The 19,324-nt window shown below is 40.5% G+C and overlaps 1 protein-coding gene across 1 annotated transcript; it reads left to right on the top strand.

The window, feature by feature from the left end:
* The first annotated feature begins 10,496 nt into the window (after nt 1–10,496).
* On the top strand, nt 10,497–17,701 carry LOC116877259 (protocadherin-17). The gene is made up of 2 exons (XM_032873885.1): nt 10,497–15,551; nt 17,600–17,701. Exons 1-2 carry the CDS (start codon nt 12,978–12,980, stop codon nt 17,699–17,701), a joined length of 2,676 nt encoding a protein of 891 aa, XP_032729776.1. The 5' UTR covers nt 10,497–12,977.
* Nucleotides 17,702–19,324: the final 1,623 nt, after the last annotated feature.

Below are 19,324 nucleotides of genomic sequence, written 5' to 3'. Positions count from 1 at the left end.
TTTGAAACATTATGTTAAGGTGTATCAAGTCTGACTGGTCCTTATTTCATTTACCTATAAATTAATTTCTCCCATTAACATTGTTTGGTTTCCCAACAATGCACTAAAATAAAAAAGAATATTAGTTATGGACGTATACCAAGGATGCTGTTATTCTACTTGGGAAATAAATTATTTACAATTACTGTAACATGAAAAACAAGAGAAAGTAGTTATAAGCAATCAATTGTTTCTTGTGGAACTCTAGCATTTTAGAAAACTGAGTGATCTCTATGATAAAAGGACTTGCCTGGTGGGTAGAAGGACAAAAGCAAACATGGAAATTAATATTGTTTATATGAGAGATAGTGAAGTGATTGAAATTAAAGTGGTAGTGAGAGGGAATGGTACTATTAGTTTATGTATTTTAACATAGATTATTATGTTTATAATTTATATTATACATTTATACATTTTTATAAATGTATAATATAAATTATAATGTAATATTATATTCAGATATAATATTATATAACATTAATATAAATTTATAGAATTGAGAAATCACCCACCACCCTACCACCCAGATATAAATGCTTACAACATAGCCTTATAAATGCCTGATGTTCATGTTCCCGCTTATTATTTATGTACAAATGTGTATACATAAATTTTAAGAAAATTCCAATAATGTATACCTACTTTTATTAAATGCTGTTTATGTAAAATTTTAAGTGTTGCTCCATTTTATTAATTTTTCTTATATTAACATTTGGATAGAATACTGACAGCTGTTGGGTAATGTGGTAGACAAAATGCTCCCTCTGAAGATGTCCACATTCTAATCCCTGGAAATCTGCAAATATGTTACAGAACATGAGAAAAAGAGACTTCACAGATGTAAATAAGGTTACAGGTTTTAATTTAGAGAGATTGTTGGAGGTAACTGAATGGACCCAATCTAATAACATGAGCTCTTGAACCAGGGAATTTTCTCCAGCTGTAGTCAAACTAGATGACTAGATGCAGCAGAAGGAGAAGTCAGAGATTCGAAATTTGAAAAGACGTCGACTTTGCTAGTTTGAAGGTGGAGAGGGCAATGCAGGAATGAAGATAGCCTTATGGAGCTGAGACTGACAACCAGCAAGGAAATGGGAACCTTATTCCTATAATCACACATAACTGAATTTGGCCAACAATTCTGGATCAGGGACAAAGGACTTCCTCCCTTGTCTGCCTTGTTCATTTTAATTCCAGTACCTAAAAATGTATACCTCATTTGCTAAATCAAGAACGAATGAATTATATTTCTGATTTTGTAGATTGCTAATATTACTTTAACAGGTTTTTGTTGTTGTTGTTGTTACATAAAAGATGATTCAATTTTTCTTGATTTGTAGGAGCTAGAAATTTTGTGTTACATTTGTAGTACTGTTAGGATGAGAAGGTTGGAAGAGAAATCTATTTTATAGGAGGATAGAAATGCACCAAAGTTAGTCACTTTGGTAGAAATGACTCAATAAAATAGAAATAATTCAAGAAATCAGGAAAATATTATATTGTTCAGCTGTCTTATAAAAAGAGAAACAAAATAAGGAGAAGAAACATGCAGAACAATGGAAATTGCTTATTTATTTTGGTATAGGAGTGGAAAGAAGCAAAAATGCAGAAGGACTTTGAGTATATGGAGGCAAGGTTTTATAGAAGACTAAAGCACCACTCCTGGTTTCAGGTAGGAGTGTAGAATGAGTTTGTGCAATAGATGAAGTTGTGAAGGGAAAAATGTATATTATTTATAAAATCTGAAATCAAGCTCAAGTATTAAGGACCTTCTGTGTTCCGCAGCACTGAGGTTTCTTCCATGGTTTAGTTACAGTGGAGTGCCTCCAAGGCACATTGTCTTGTCCATTTTCCCATCAGCTTGCTCCCTGAAAACGTCACTTGTCCTGGAAATGGTAGAAGCTGCATTTTGTGTTGACCTATGGGTTTGGGGCATGAACAAATGTGGCCGACTGCTGCTCATCTTGCTCTTTCTGGTGAAGGAGGGCTGGAGACCAGAACTTAGAATTAACAATGAATGAATAATATTTTTTTTTCATTATCCTTGAAGTTCAAAAATCAAGAGACTATTTCTGTGTTGGTTTGTACATTTTGCGTGGTAGTCAATGAGCTATTTTAATTAACAAATCTGGGCCTCTTTTTTTTTTTTTAACCCCAAAACCCCTTTCATATTTTTATGGTAAGAGATTTTCCTTATTTTCTCCATTCTCTCTTATTTTCTCTTTTCTAAGTTCTGTTATTTATTATTGTGTTCTGTTAATGAATATCTAACACCCATCATTGTGTTTATTTTTCTCTGATTTTGTTGATCTCCTCATTAGCCTCTTCCTCTGAGTTACAGGAAAATAGCTGAACTTTTTCATATAATTTTCCACATCCTATGTCTTTGTCTTCTTCTCTCTAGAGTACATGATATTTACATTTTTCCAGGTCTTTTCCTCTTTTTCCCAGAAAAGTGGCTATAGGGAGCTATAACTTGAGAAGTTCCCTTCAATCAAGTCCAATCTCAACTGTATGTATAAAACACCTTCAGTTATTCAAATACGTCATTACTGCCTTTTCCACAATGATGAATGATTTTCTATATTTTTGCTTTATTTTTCTAAGATATTTTCAATGGCAGTTTAACAAGGTTTGAGGCAAGAGAGGAATTAGTGACATCTACATGTCACCAATTCACTCGGAAACTAGGACAAGAGTTTAGACCTTGATTAATCGTAAATATTTCTTTCTTTTAATACATATACATATTTAAAACCAAGTACTTCGGTTTTCTTTCCTTAAATGTTTTTATTCTTAATAGAAACTACTTGGAGTGATACCCTAAGTTACTCACAGTGCTCAAGATTTCTATAATCAGGAATCCATGGGGCATAAGGAATTCCATGGGTTGCTTCTTCACAAATCCTCCCTTAAAAATATGTATGTTTTAAATCTATGTTTATAAATACAAATATATTGAAAATAAATTCCAAAGCATTCAGCAGATTCTTGGAAATGTCCATGACTCAAGAATCTAGCTACCACGAGGCACCTGTGTGGCTCAGCTGATTGAGCATCCAGCTCTTGATTTCAGCTCAGGTCACAATCTCACGGCCAAGGGATAGAGCCCGGTGGCAGCCTCCTAGCTCAGCATGGAGTCTGCTTGAGATTCTTTCTCCCTCAACCCCTGCCCTCACTCTCTCCACTGCCCCAAATATATATATATATATATTTTTTTTAAAGAGTCTAGCTATGACTTTTAGATTATTGTTCATTTATACTTGTTGAAATGGATTAAGTCATAAAATAAAATTTTAAATCCTCACCATTTTTATGCCCCTCTCTGATTATTTTTGACTGCTCATATCAGCTGTGCCCTCTACCTCTAACCAGGCAGAATTATTTGTCCATTGTTCATTAGTGAGAGTGAGAAAGATCTGTAATCTCATTAGACCCGTTGCTACCAAACCCAAAGGGTAAAGTGGAAGGGCTCCCCCGCTGAACAATCTTTTCCTTTCCTGCTGGTTTGTGAGGTTCACTTGTATCACAATAGTTACGGTCAATTAAGTTTCCACTGCAAATGAAGCATCTGATCATAGTAAAGGAAGCTTCCACTTTTAAAAAATGGATCTTTTAATTATTAAAATATATCTCATACAGTGTAGTGCATCACACAAACTCATCTCGCCTCTCTTAAAAATTTAGTGTCAGCAGAGCAAAGCTACTTATTGATAATTTTCCTAAACAGTTACTTCAGTGTTTGTACCTGAGTCTGCTAATCAAGTATATACAATTCCTAAGAGTGTTCATGCAAATATTTATACAGACTGAATTTATAGATCACCATCAAATCTATTGGATAAGCATTCTGTAGCATTCAGCAGATTCTTGAAAGGATCCTTGTCACAAAATGTTTTAATTACCACTATTTGTTATTAATAAACCTTCAGAATATTATTAATTCATATCTATATAAATGGCTGAGCAGACTGCAAATTACAAAATCTTTCTATTTAGGCTTTTCTCTGATTCCTGTGCCCCACTCAAATCATACAGAAGGGGAAAATGGTCCATCCCAATTCATCTAATTATTACAGCCAATGTATTTTGGGATTTATTTGTGTTTTTCTAAGATGAGCTGGCTGATATCTATCTACCTATTTATTTATTTATTTTTAAGATTTATTTATTTATTTATTTGAGAGAGAGAGAGAGAGAACAGGAGCAGGAGGGGCAGAGGGAGAGTGAGAAAAAATCTCAAGCAGACTTGGTGCTGAGCAGGGCTCCATCCCAGGACCCTGAGATCATGACCTAAGCTAAAACCAAGAGTTGGATGCTTAACTGTCCCATCCCAAAGCTGGCCAACATTTAAGTAAGTACTCAAGAATCTACATTCTTTGCATTTTCATAGTATATTTGTTGTTGTCACATAACAAGTTTATACTCCAATAACTAGTTTTTTTGTTGAATAAAGCTGTCTCACTCATTTACTACCAAAGTTGAACTTAAGTTCTTCAGTGTTTAAAATATTATAAATCATTCTATTTCTTTTAGCATTGGCAACTTGTAAATGACCATGGCCTTTTTCTGCATATTTGGTTCTCCTCTTTTTGAGAAACAGATGACACGGACTCAGAAACCTGTGGGCCCTCTAAGAATCCGAGGTTAGAAATGAGGTTTCATAGCTCCACGAATCAATCCAGCCACGGTAATTTTAAGGATGATTCAGTCCAGTGATTTAACATTTAACGTGACTTTTAAAACATCATTTGAGTAAGAACAGAAATAATGTTATCAGGTATGCACTTGTTTATGTATGCTGTGGGGTAGGGGAGACTAAACAAAGGTGCTTTACCTAAAACAAAAGCCTGCGCTTCCAGGGTGACTGACGATAGCTGTTTAATAGTGCTTGGTTTTCAACTGAACTGCTCCAAATTTTTAAAGATAAGAGGAAATAATATGCTTAGCTCACTGAAAAGAGGAATTTACATAAGTAGAACATAATTATCCAAGTAAGACCTTGTTGCTGAGACTTGGGAGGGTTAATGATTATGATGATAATTAAAATGCAGAGGATTTGTAGAGCACTTATTTGCTTTCTGAAGAGCCCAGTGTACTTCCTGTATATTCTTCTCATACTTCGCTATGTGATAGCTATATAACAGGACATTTAAATATCTCAGAATAATAGACAGAAACGTGTGACCTGTTATACCAATAAGTGATTATAAGCTTTTGGGTTTTGCCTCACCTGAAAGGCAGGACCTCCAGTGACAAAGCTTTTTGAAACATTTCAGGTCATCACAGTAAAACTGACTCTGAGGAAAGAGTGCCACCTACTGAATCAAGTTGCCCAGGTTCCCACCAAGGGCTGGCCTTGCAGCTTTAGAATTGTCCTAACTTGCTTCCCTGTAGGAAACAATGGGATTGCTGCACCATACATGAAATACTAATTATCTATGCTTCTCGCTTAAGCCGTTTTATTTTAACCATCCAGCAGTCACATATATGAATTAACTATTTCATTCATAAACTTCTTATTTCTTTTAAAAAGTTGTATACGAGTACTGAATAAGTCTAACTTTCTTAATGAAGGAAAATTTCAAAACAAATGCCTCAATGTCGCTCTTTATGGCCGAAATGACCACAAGGGGGAGCCAGCATGTAACTTCTCATGGGGCAGGAGCATTGAGGTTTCATAATTAATTGAACCTTTTTATTTCTGGCTAAGTCAGGAGAGGACATGAGTATGACATTTGAAATTTATGAAGCTCCGGATAGGTTTTCTCAGAATTACATCTTGCACAATGTAATCCAACTCCCAGTTTTAATTATATGCTAACTAACACATTAGACGTAACATATTTTCTTACTGACGATTCTTGTTTGCGGCCTCTCAAGTATTCCACACACAACTTCACACACAATTTATTTACACTACACCAAATAACCTTAAATTGTCAAATTTAAATATAAAAATTTTAAATTAACTTTGAAATTTGTCTCAGTACTTAAAAACAAAGGTCCTGAAATATGTCACTGTTCAAAATTTGATCATTTGTGACTAATGTATGACTATGTCCTTTTGACTAACATATTTAGAAATATATGTAAAATAAAATACATTAACACCAGTCGGGAATTTAATTCATTTCTTGTGTGAGTTTTAAATTAATAGAACTTGTCTGTTTTTGTAGGGTTAACCCTGTAACTTTATTTTTTACTTTCTCTAGGAATGCATTTTGTTTGTGTGGGAAGAAGTCACAAGTATACATATAGTATTTCATAACAACATATACATATAATAAAAAAGGAATAAATAGTTTATTTCCTTATAAATATTTTTCTAATAGCAAGATTTTGTAGTTTTACTAAAAACTAAAAAAAATATTCAATTTACAATACTGTTTATTTGTGAAGATATTTTATATTTGTTTCTTATTTTGTTGTATAGGAGAGATTGAGTTCTCAAAACCTTTTAAAATTACAAAATATTTCTCCTGAAGCTTAAAAATTATAGTTCACTTGCATCTTTATTGTAATTCAGATTTATGATAAGAGAGAGATGTTTTAGTGATTGTCCTATTAGTAGCATAGATTTGTCAATTGTTAAAAGAGACGGCTTTGGTTAAAAGTCAGCAAATGGCCAAGAACTGTGTGTTAGAGGTGAGCCACAAGTATCTCTAAAAGACAACGGAAACTCAGAGAACTAGCTGTGAATGAAATACTATTACTCATTTTAGGATTCATATGTGATAGGGAAACTTTTCATACTTACATCTAAAATAGTTAACTGTTAAAATTACTTTTGAAGATTTTCTACTAACATTAAAATATATGAAAGCAGGTAGTGAAATAATGGTAAGAAGGATAGAAAAGTAAACAGTAGAAAGGGAATTTTTATTCCTCTAAACAGTGGTTGTGTTGAAAATATCAGCATCAAAATTTCTTCTAAGTACTGTATTGAACTCAAGAATACAGCAAACAGGACAAGTTTTTGAAGATTGTTATACGTGCCGCCTTTATGGCTGCAAGCATAAATTCTTGGAACTACAAATACAGCTAGTACATAGCGAAATACAGACAGTCTCTCAAAGACATAATTAAATAACTTAAATAACATGAGATTTCATTAAAAAGCATCTTTAAGATTATGTATGAATAATGTTAACTAAGTTATTGATTTAATGTAGAATTATTAGTCAATCTTTCTTAGTGTATAAAATGGCCATAATGCTTCTGTCAGTAGCTATTCTAACATAACAATCAATTTATTTTAAAACTTACTTGGACTATCATATCTTATTAATTAAATAATTTTGTTATATTTATATTAATTAAATAATTTTATAATTATTGATTACATGGTTTTATATTTATATTTCATAATTATATTAATTACATAAGTTCCTTTTCTCAATAAGTGTGCATACATATTGTATTTTGATTAAGTCAATGATATCTTTGGATGTTCAATATTTGTTTAATGAAGAAGTAATAATACAGTTTTGGTTTAAGGTTGAGACTACCATCTGTAATCATAAATCATGATTATCAACCAGTCTCCTCTAGAGAAATGTGAGACTGTAGGCACTGTTAGTTATGCATAACACTGTATTTTTCTAGATTCCTCAACCAGATCTCATGTGCCATAGCCTACTATGGTATAGAATATAATAAAATCTTTGAACTATTTAATCACACGTATATCCATTTTTTAAATGAACTTAGTATTTTAAGTATACTTAAAAAGAAGTTACTTAATAACTATATATCAAACAAAATATTTGGAAAGAAAAAATAGAACTTATGAGATGTTAAAAAATTAGTAGTGATTATAGTTTTAAAAAGTGTGTCTTGTTAAGGGGAAGCAAAAGAATTGAAAATACCAGTTGATTCCATTTCCTTTAAAAATAAAATAGGGATGAGGGATAAGGATAAAAATTAGTTAGTTTGGGTACATGTCAGTCTTTAATAACAGAACTCAGCACTACAACTTAAATAAAATATAAGTAGATATCTGATAGAGTTCCATTTTGCTGCCTTTTGCAGATGCCCTGTGGCATGGTATTCTCTTTCTATACACTAGGGGGAAGTGTAACATAATTACTCTGGAAAGGGTGGTGGGCAAATTCTCTATGAGGCTGTATTATCACTGGTCTCTTCCCAGGCACTGTATTTTCCCCCTCATTTGTGTAACAGCACATTTATTCAGGGCTAATCAATAAGCCATGTTCCCCTTTCCTTGAATTTTTTCCTTCTGTTATTGTAAAACAAATAAAGATATTTTATGACTTTCCCTGAATAAGTATATAATGCAAAAAAGCCATAGGTTTGTCATATTAAAAAAAAGTAATGATTAATAAAGGAGTGTGTAATTACTACTCTTTATTTAAGTTAGCTGCTGCTTTTAAAGCATCAAAGCCTCAGCTTCCAAGATACACGTATGGGTACAGAGATACCAAGCCAAAGAATATACAAAGGTGAGGTTTCACAAAGCAGCATGTTTAGGCACTCACTCAGCAAAACAACCCAGGTTTCTACAAAGCTCTAGCTTCTGTGTTTATCAAAGATATGTGCACAAACTACCTATTTAGAAAATACAAAGACATTTCAGGATTTGAAGGTCTGGCTATAAAGAACTCCTCTTAGAATTTTTAAATTGTTAAAGATATCTCTTAAGAGAGTGGTGAATTTTGGATTCCCATCAGACTGTAAACTCAGACTACAAGTTATCTCATTGAATCCTCCAGGAAATAAATAGCTCCTTTACTTGAATCTTTAAGCAATTATCCCAACAACAATCATCAGAACTTTCTGTAATTGGTCTGGATTTGATTTTCTTTGAATCCTGAATGATTCATGTTACAGACTTGTACGTTAGTCATTCACAATTTATAAATGGCAACTTAACTTTAGTATTTATGAATTGCGATCAATACTCTAGCAATCAAAACACTCACCTTTTCTATTTCAATACTTCAATTTTCTTTTTCCTTCTTAACTCTTTCCTAGAACCGCAGGATCGGGAGCAAACCAGTCTTCACTTGTGGATGTTTGTGATAATAGTTTGGGAAAAAGGAATCTGAGATTAGAAACTGAAGTTGACAATGTAAATGAAGCAGGAGCCTCTGTGTGTGTGTGTGTGTGTGTGTGTGTTGGGTGTGTATGTGTGTGTGTGAGAGAGAGAGAGAGAGAGAGAGAGAGAAAGGTGGTAGTAGTAGTGGTAGTGGTGGTGTTACTTAGAAAACATGAATCTTAACAGATGTCCCACTGATCTGCCTTTCACTTTCCGCTCAGCTTTTATGCATAGGAGCTTTGGCAAATGTGATTATCTACACTTGCTTGGTTGAGATAAAATGGTTCAGATAGCCATATAGAACTTCAATAACAAGAGCGAGTAACAAAACCGGAAAACGTGTGTGTGTGGGGGGGGGGGGGTGTCCGCTTTACCTTAAATCTGGACTGAGGTGAGGGTGACTGAGAAGGGTAGAGTCCTAAGTATTACTTAGCCAGATTTCAGCTTTAACAAACTACAAAGATTGAATCGACAGTGAGCCTTTCTCCTTAAAGGAGAGGAGTTTCCCCTGGGGAGACACGGCCTCTCTTTCACTGGGCTTCTGCTTTTCTTCTGAAACACTTTCATAATCAAGTGACTTTCCTTACATAGGTGCCTGGGGACAGCTGATTTTTCTCCGAGGATAAAGAAAGTTACATATTGATTGCTGTTGCTCCGGGTATGTTTGCACCAGCTCCCGCTGAAGCGGGCGCGCGAGCGCCCTCGCATTCACACACATTCGCTGAAATACACATTACATCCCCCCAGAAACACACACACACAGACACACACACACACTCTCTCTCTCTCCACGCGCGCGAGTACACACACACACACACTCTCTCTCTCTCTCTCTCTCCACGCGCGCGAGTACACACACACACACACACACACACATCCCTCTGCACCACATTCAGACAGATCCACAAGCAGCCAGAATATCTGCTCTTCTCTTGTTTGGTGCCAGTGTGTGTGTATGTGTGTGTGTGTGTGTGTGTGTGTACAGAACCCATGGGGAAGACCGCAGCTACCTTATTCTGCAAGCACGCTGCGATTCAGGTTCCTGTGTACATGGAGAAAAAAAAATCGCTATCAAACTTTTTTTTTTTTCCTTTTAATTCTCCTTTTTCTGGAGGAAGACGGTGGAGGAGCTTCTCCCATTAGTTAAAGACTCGGGAGACCCGGCGACGAGGCTCTAGGTGCCGCCGCCAAGGCGGAGCGCGGGCCTCTGGTAGCCGAGCTGGTCTCCCATCTAACTGATCTAATCAATGACTCTGAAGAGCTGGGGCTCCTGGCTCCGCCCCCGCCAGTCTCTTTGCCGCCTCCTATTGGGTGTGGGCCGAGGAGGCAGGGTCTTGTTCCTCACGCGGATTGGCTGGCAGGGAATCAGTATCAATGTTTAAGCGGCGGCGTGAGGTGAATAGAGTCAGTCAGCAAGAGGCGCTGGGGAGAGAGCTGGGACTGCGAACCCGGCGGATGCGGCAGCGGCGGAGGGCGGCTGGGGAGACGCTACTCCAACTGTTGAATTTTCACCTTTCATTTCCTCCGATGCTTTGCTTGCGGAGATGGATTTATTTGCTTTGAAATCCGCACGTCTTTCGCAGGCTATGAGCTGATCCTGACAGGCACCAGATTAAAAGCGACCACCCGTGACAGAAAAGGAGGAAAAAAAAAAAAAAAAACCCTCCACAACGGACTGCACAATTAACTATGCACACCGGTGCTGGACTTTGTGAATAGAGAACATTGAGAGGAAAATCATGAACTATGATGCGGGGCTAAGCTGTGAGCAGTCACTGGAATCCTGATATTTTTTTTCTTTTTCTTTTTTTTTTTTCAAGACTCTGAAAGATTTGGGGGTTCCTCACGCCTCGTCAAAAGGAAAGGTTTTTTTTTTTTTTTTCTTAAACAAATAAATAAAAAAATAAATACACCTAGCAAAACAGACGCCTTGTTTTCCAGACCCTCGGACCCCGGCAGAAAGAGGTAGAGTAAAAGTGCTGCTGGATTCAGCTACACCTTCCTCCTTCCCTCCCTCCCTTTTCTCTCGCTTTTTCTTTTCCTCCAAGACATGAATCTGGCTTTTCTTTCTATAGAGTGAGTCAGAGAGAAAGCGTTAGGAAGAAGCCGCAACTAATGTCTGTGAAGGGAGGACCATGAGGCGAGAGTGAATTCAATTCGTTCCACTGCTTCTGACTCATCGGGCAGATCGGAACACCTGCATTTCTGGATGTGTCATTCCCGTATGTCGAGGCGCCTCGAGAACCCGAAATAATGTGTAGACAGACCTGTGCCTAACATCCCCTCGGAGGTCGCTCTCGGGGGGGTGGGAGCCCCTGACTGGACCGCCGCGGCCGCAGCTCCTCACCCCTGCCCTCCTCGAGTCGCCCAGAGAAGACTGTGTGAGAGCGAGACTGCAGAATGCATCACGCCAAACCTTGATGTGTTTCTTTCATCCAGCCCACTCCTACTATTAAAAAAAAAAAAAAAAATTGACGGGGAAAAAAAAAAAACCCGCACTTTATTCGCTTCAGATATTCACCACTTTTATTCCTCGCCAAGGTTTTCCTTTCTAGATGAAGAGGACTGGGAGGCAGGGCCATTGGAAGGAGATGCTGAATAGAAAGAAAAGAGAGGCACTTGACAGCCCAGCCCTGTGAATGCAGAGACTGTTTCCCTTCTAGCGAGAGACAGGGAGAGTGTGTGTGCGAGGACTGGGAGGGTGGCTCCCCCTTCCTTTTTATTCCACCTCCCCCTCCCCCCTTCAAATCTGCACATCCAACCATGAGTTGCCTGTTGATTTCCTTTCGCCTGGGAAGAAAAGCAAACTGGAATTAAACTGCATCGAGAGAAGTCCTTGCTCTCGCGGAGAGAATGGGATGGTAGCGGCGGCTACTGGCTTAGCATAGAGAAATCACACAGAGTGTGTGTTCTACGAACAGAGGCGGAGAGAGCTACATACGCCCCCCCCCCCCTCCCAATAGACTCACGCCGCAAACGCTGATCTGGCTGTGGCTTTCCTGACTTCGGGGGAGAGCCTTTTCCGAGGAAGAGAGGGAGGAGCCTGGTGGAGGGAGGAAACTACAAATCGGGACACTAGTTCTTTGCGCTGCATTTCCTCCCCTCCCTTTGACTGCTCGGAAAGGAGAGAGAGGAAAAAAATACGCTTGGCTGGGAGATGCAGTCCGCTGCCGCCTCTGCCTCAGCCAGCAATGCAAGATTAGATCTCTAAATGCAGCAAAACACTGCCTGAAAACCGAACAGCCCGCGAAGCCAGCAGACATTTCACTGGGCTCCGGCGAAGATTCAAAATATATCAGATTCTCTCTCCGTTGCTTCTCGCCCCCATCAATTTCATCACAGGAGACGGGAAACAAGTAAGGATTTCACTTTCCCATCTGCCTCAAGACACACCTCCCCGCTCCCTCCCCCACCCGATGTGAAGAGTATTCCGGTGGCTACCGCGGGAGTGGATTTGCAGCGCCCTAGCGGGAGCCAGGAAAATCTACCGATTCTTCACCACCCCTTCTAGACGCGATTTCCATCTTATCGCTGGCCTCATCGCTCAACTTTGAGTCGCCCCTAGTCCCGGCGGAAGAGACAAAGCCCCGGGCTCGCCCCCAGCCGCAGGGAGCCGCCGCCTTGCTCCGTGCCCCTGCAGCTTCGCTGCGCCGCCGCTTCTCGCCCAGTGCGGATGCTGTAGATCAACAGGTTCGGGGAACTTGAGCGGAATAAGGAGACCGCCGGGTGCCGCAGCCCAGGAGCAGAGGGAAGGAAGGACCCACAGACTTGTGGCTCGTGTCGCGCGCGCACGCTGCGCCCGAGCCCCAGGCTGGCGCGCTCCCACTCGCTCGCCCCTCCAGTCCGGCTGCTCCTGCCCCCACCCCACCGGTCTGGGATGTACCTTTCCATCTGTTGCTGTTTCCTCCTATGGGCCCCTGCCCTGACGCTCAAAAACCTCAACTACTCGGTGCCGGAGGAACAAGGGGCCGGCACGGTGATCGGCAACATCGGCAAGGATGCTCGACTGCAGCCGGGGCTTCCGCCCGCAGAGCGCGGTGGCGGTGGCGGCGGCGGGCGAAGCAAGTCGGGTAGCTACCGGGTGCTGGAGAACTCAGCGCCGCACCTGCTGGACGTGGACGCGGACAGCGGGCTCCTCTACACCAAGCAGCGCATCGACCGTGAGTCCCTGTGCCGCCACAACGCCAAGTGCCAGCTGTCCCTCGAGGTGTTCGCCAACGACAAGGAAATCTGCATGATCAAGGTGGAGATCCAGGACATCAACGACAATGCCCCCTCCTTCCCCTCGGACCAGATTGAGATGGACATCTCGGAGAACGCAGCGCCTGGCACCCGCTTCCCTCTCACCAGTGCACATGACCCGGACGCCGGCGAGAATGGGCTCCGCACCTATCTGCTGACGCGCGACGACCACGGGCTCTTCGCGCTGGACGTCAAGTCCCGCGGCGACGGCACCAAGTTCCCAGAGCTGGTAATCCAGAAGGCGCTGGACCGCGAGCAGCAGAACCACCACACGCTTGTACTGACCGCCCTAGACGGCGGCGATCCGCCGCGATCCGCCACTGTGCAAATCAACGTGAAGGTGATAGACTCTAACGACAACAGCCCGGTCTTCGAGGCGCCCTCCTACCTGGTGGAGCTGCCAGAGAATGCCCCACTGGGCACCGTGGTCATTGATCTGAACGCCACCGACGCCGACGAGGGTCCCAATGGTGAAGTACTCTATTCCTTCAGCAGCTATGTGCCTGACCGCGTAAGGGAGCTCTTCTCCATCGACCCCAAGACCGGCCTGATTCGTGTCAAGGGCAACCTGGACTATGAGGAGAATGGGATGCTGGAGATCGACGTACAGGCCCGAGACTTGGGGCCCAACCCCATCCCGGCCCACTGCAAGGTCACTGTCAAGCTCATCGACCGCAACGACAACGCGCCGTCCATCGGTTTCGTCTCCGTGCGCCAGGGGGCGCTGAGCGAGGCCGCCCCGCCCGGCACCGTCATAGCCCTAGTGCGGGTCACTGACCGGGACTCGGGCAAGAACGGGCAGCTGCAGTGCAGGGTGCTGGGCGGAGGGGGGACCGGCGGCGGCGGCGGCCTGGGCGGGCCCGGAGGTTCTGTGCCCTTCAAGCTTGAGGAGAACTATGACAACTTCTACACGGTGGTGACTGACCGCCCGCTGGACCGCGAGACCCAGGACGAGTACAATGTGACAATCGTGGCTCGGGACGGGGGCTCGCCTCCTCTCAACTCCACCAAGTCGTTCGCTGTCAAGATTCTGGACGAGAACGACAACCCTCCTCGTTTCACCAAGGGACTCTATGTGCTGCAGGTGCACGAAAACAACATCCCAGGAGAGTATCTGGGCTCCGTGCTTGCCCAGGATCCTGACCTGGGCCAAAACGGCACAGTGTCCTACTCCATCCTGCCCTCGCACATCGGCGACGTGTCCATCTACACCTATGTGTCTGTGAATCCCACCAATGGGGCCATCTACGCCCTGCGCTCCTTTAACTACGAGCAGACCAAGGCTTTCGAGTTCAAGGTGCTTGCTAAGGACTCGGGGGCGCCCGCGCACTTGGAGAGCAACGCGACTGTGAGGGTGACAGTGCTAGACGTGAATGACAACGCGCCGGTGATCGTGCTGCCCACGCTGCAGAACGACACGGCCGAGCTGCAAGTCCCGCGCAACGCTGGCCTGGGCTACCTGGTGAGCACCGTACGCGCCCTAGACAGTGACTTCGGCGAGAGTGGGCGCCTCACCTACGAGATCGTAGACGGAAACGACGACCACCTGTTTGAAATCGATCCCTCCAGCGGCGAGATCCGCACGCTGCACCCCTTCTGGGAGGACGTGACGCCAGTGGTGGAGCTGGTGGTGAAGGTGACTGACCACGGGAAGCCCACCCTGTCGGCGGTGGCCAAGCTCATCATCCGCTCGGTGAGCGGCTCCCTGCCCGAAGGCGTTCCCCGGGTAAACGGCGAGCAGCACCACTGGGACATGTCTCTGCCGCTCATCGTGACTCTAAGCACTATCTCCATCATTCTCTTAGCGGCCATGATCACCATTGCCGTCAAGTGCAAGCGCGAGAACAAGGAGATTCGCACTTACAACTGCCGCATTGCCGAGTACAGCCACCCGCAACTGGGCGGGGGCAAGGGCAAGAAGAAAAAGATCAACAAAAACGATATTATGCTGGTGCAGAGCGAGGTGGAAGAGAGGAACGCCATGAACGTCATGAATGTGGTGAGCAGCCCCTCCCTGGCCACCTCCCCTATGTACTTCGACTACCAGACCCGCCTGCCCCTTAGCTCGCCCCGGTCAGAGGTGATGTATCTCAAACCGGCCTCCAACAACCTGACTGTTCCTCAGGGGCACGCGGGCTGCCACACGAGCTTCACCGGACAAGGGACTAATGCGAGCGAGACCCCTGCCACTCGGATGTCCATAATTCAGGTAAGAGACTTTTAGCCTAACTGGGACTTGACTTTATTGCTGGTTTTTGGAGCTGTCCTGAAACCTTTGGAGCAGGACAAAGCCACACTGCCAGCAGCAGTGAGAGGGAAACATTTTTAAGTGAAAATGGTTTACACTTTTGCCACCACGTGTACAACATATTCTATACATAACCCCTCCCATGTAAATAGTCTAAAATCTAAAAGGTGTGAATGTCTTACTTTTGTTGTATTTTAAAGTTTATTTTTGTAGGCTTAAAATGTTAGCAGTGTTCACTATTTAGAGTTTATTTTACTTTAGTTTTATTCATGGGTCTACATTTCTCTCCATAACAAAAGATTCCCAGAGTAGGAAAGAAAACATTTTAGTTAAATTTGCTTTTTAATTCTGTTTAAAAAATCTGATGCCAAAAAGGAAAGAAATGTATACTCAAATACTCAGAAGTTAACTTTTTCAAGAACAAAAACAGCAACTAGTCAGAATTCCAGAGCCTGAATCTGAGCTAAGTTTTCAGTCCTCCCCCAGAAAAGTAAGTTTTATATTTTTTAAAAAGCGTTTTAAAGAATTTGAATCTGATTTATTCTTTACAGCAGAAACTGCATCATGAGGTCTTAGCATAGTTTAAACTTCTAATATGTGAATTATGCTCTGAAGCTCTTTCTAAAGTTTGAATGAATGTAGGCTCTGGATAATGACCATTACCTGTCTATGAAAAGTTTATATTTATTTTGTCCTGATCTGTTTCTTGGAGTCATTGAGGAAAGAAAAGAGTGCACCAGAAGGTCACAGACTCACTTTATATGGTTGAAAACAGGAGGCAAAGTTGGCAGTAAAGGCACTTGATGCACCAAAAAGAATTTCAGGATGCATTTAGTTTGTGTACTGTGTATTTTCAGTATGTCTACGTGGTATTTAATATATTTTAGATAGTGTAATGCAAAGTTATTGATATATTTTCAAAAAAAATCCTAGATGACTGACCCATCATGGACATAGATTCTAACAATAGCTGGTGACTGTATTTTGTCTAGTCACTCCCTAGCTTCTTTTATCCACTATTAAGTTGTGTCACAGAAAAACTTAATTCTTGCTTATTATAAAGGCATGTTGCTACAAATTACTCTGGATGAGCACTACTTGAAATTCAAAATTGAGTTTAACTAAAAGTGACACTTTGGGAGGAAGATTAGTTTGGGGCAAATGAAGATAATTGGTTCATAATTTTATGCTTTGAAAAGCAAATACCTTTTAATGACACTTGACTCAGTAATGTTTTTATGATTAAAATGAATAGTAAAATTTCATAACCTTATCCTTTCTAACATAAGGATAGCAAATGCTAAAAAGTTAGTAAAATGTATTTTCTTATAATAGTATAATGTCCTTGTAAAACAGAGTCTTCTACTTGATGCTACTGAATACTTAAGTATCGACTGTAATATTAAATCCCACTTTTAATGGTGTCTACTGTATACCAGTAATCATGACTTTTTTGTTGTCTATAAAAGATTGAGCAAGAAATATATCCCTTGAAAAATATTGTGGTCTCTATGAAAGTCTTTCTGTGACTGCGTACTGGAATTTATGATAATCTTTTTAGGGAGGTATGTTGAAGTATGTATTTATAGATCTTTTGCAGTCATTTTATATATATACCTACGTTAAATACCTTTTTTTCTATTTTCACCATTGACAGTTACAAATATATCACAGAGTTAATGTTTAATCTTCCATTTCAAGTGCTTTCAGTTGAATTCTTATTTAGGTTCCAGTAAAAATGAAGTAGGTACAGTAGAATGTCAACAAGCCTGGTTCCTCAGTCAGATTAGTGAGGAGCAAATTTGAATGGAAGTATCCAGAAGGTTTCAAGGGACAGGGGTGCCTATATTGTATTTACACCATGCTGTTCTTTAAGCTCTTCATTGCTTGAGGAACGGATGATGGTGTTGGTGATGATGGTGATGATGATGATAATGATGATGATGATGATGATTCCTCTCAGCAGTAGAACCTAAGCCAAAGCGAATCTTACACGTGCAGGGAAAGAGACAGAAAATTTTAAAAGAAAACAAGACAAACTTCCTTGTCATTCCCTTTCTTCTAGAATCTTAATCCATGCCATAAAAACACAGAAAAACTTTCAGTTTTAAGTTCTTGACATTTTTTCCAAGGTGACTCAATGTTGCATATTGTTCCTGCCCTAGAAATATCCTCGATTTAAACTGTCAAAACAGGCACTCCTCTTCCTCTTCTTCCTCCCCCACACTGGGTTTTTGCAGTCTTATAAAGAATGCTTTCTAAATTCCTAATATGTTAATTTTCTCTTAAATATATATCACGTTCTTCTCAGTACCCATTGTTGAGAACAGAGTAAATTAACTATAGTGACCCTCCTTTCCTCTTTTTCTTTAAACTAGCCTGCTGCAAGCACTTTGTGCTCAAGTGACATGCTTAAATTCAAGTGCCCAGGTATCCATAACCTTGTTTTGAAGTGCATTTATTAGTGTGTATATTTAACACAGCCTGCTAAGGAAACACACTACTAATCTCACTTGTACTTCTGAAAGTAGTATTTTAATCCATGGAGTGCACTTGGACTAGCACCTACTAAGTCTGCTTTAGCTTTATTTTCCAGCATGTTTGTGCTGTTTAGAAGGTGCACAGTGTATTTCTATTGATGGAGTGAAACGTATTTCGTCATTGTTTTGATATACACTGGTATGAAATTTAAGAATTTCAGGATGTAGAAAACTCATATTGCAGCTTAAATTAAGATTTTTCTTAAAGTATCAAATGATATTGTGTGAGTCACAGGGTCTAAATTTTAAGGTTAAGATCTAGTTTCTTGAGCATAAGAGTATTTTTATTAAGTGAATGCAGAACAATCATGTAAGCTGGTTACACATGTAATCAGTATTTAGAAATAGTGGTTTGTGAGAAGAGATTTTATTTCAGGGTTTCTTCAAGTTTCTCAGATGACGTAAAGTCAGTCTGTGATGTGTTTAAATAATAGACTAGTGATTAAAATATCTTCAATAATGTGAGTCATAATACATTGTCATAATTAAACATTTTATTCATTTTAAAGCTATAACATTGAAATTGAAAAGTAGGATCACAGATTTTGTGGTAGGTAAGGGAAATAGATAATTATACAAGTTTATAACAGCACTTTTCATGGGAGCAATTTTCATGTGAATTATTTCGTATGTTAACATGAGAATCTAAAATCAAGTAGAGATCATTACTAATTGTCATGAGTTACTGCATATCAAGGCTTATCAAGAATTATTTGTTCAGTCTCGGAGTAACTTCTCAACAGGTGTTTTCAACGAAGGCCTGGCTGAGAAGAGGCTGGGGACTTCTTTGCTGTTGGGAGAATTTCCAGTTTTGTTTGAACATCTGTGTTTTCTTTTTTTTTGTAGCATTACTGCAAGTCATTTTAATATGAACTCATAGAAGAAAATATATTGAGCCAGCAGAATAAGATCTACTAAAATAAATTTTAAAAAAGAACACATTCTTATGTGGTGTTCTATAGTTCAATTTCAAAAGATTCACATTAGGATTGACTTTAGACTTTTTATACTAGGAAGAGAAAATCCTTTTGATATATGTGCATGGCCTTTTCAATAAAAAGGAATTAAATGCATGGTAAATACAGTCAATCCAAATATATAAAAATGAGATTGCAGCATAGAGGACTAAAGTAGCATAGCATAGAAAATAAACTCAGTATTTTAGAATGAAAAGGTGAAAGAAAAAGTATATCT

Source organism: Lontra canadensis, unplaced genomic scaffold (assembly GCF_010015895.1).
Source record: "Lontra canadensis isolate GAN:19392208 unplaced genomic scaffold, GSC_riverotter_1.0 scaffold51, whole genome shotgun sequence".
Classification (NCBI taxonomy): domain Eukaryota; kingdom Metazoa; phylum Chordata; class Mammalia; order Carnivora; family Mustelidae; genus Lontra; species Lontra canadensis.
Note: the sequence above shows the minus strand (reverse complement) of the source record. Positions and strands in the feature narration are given on the sequence as shown.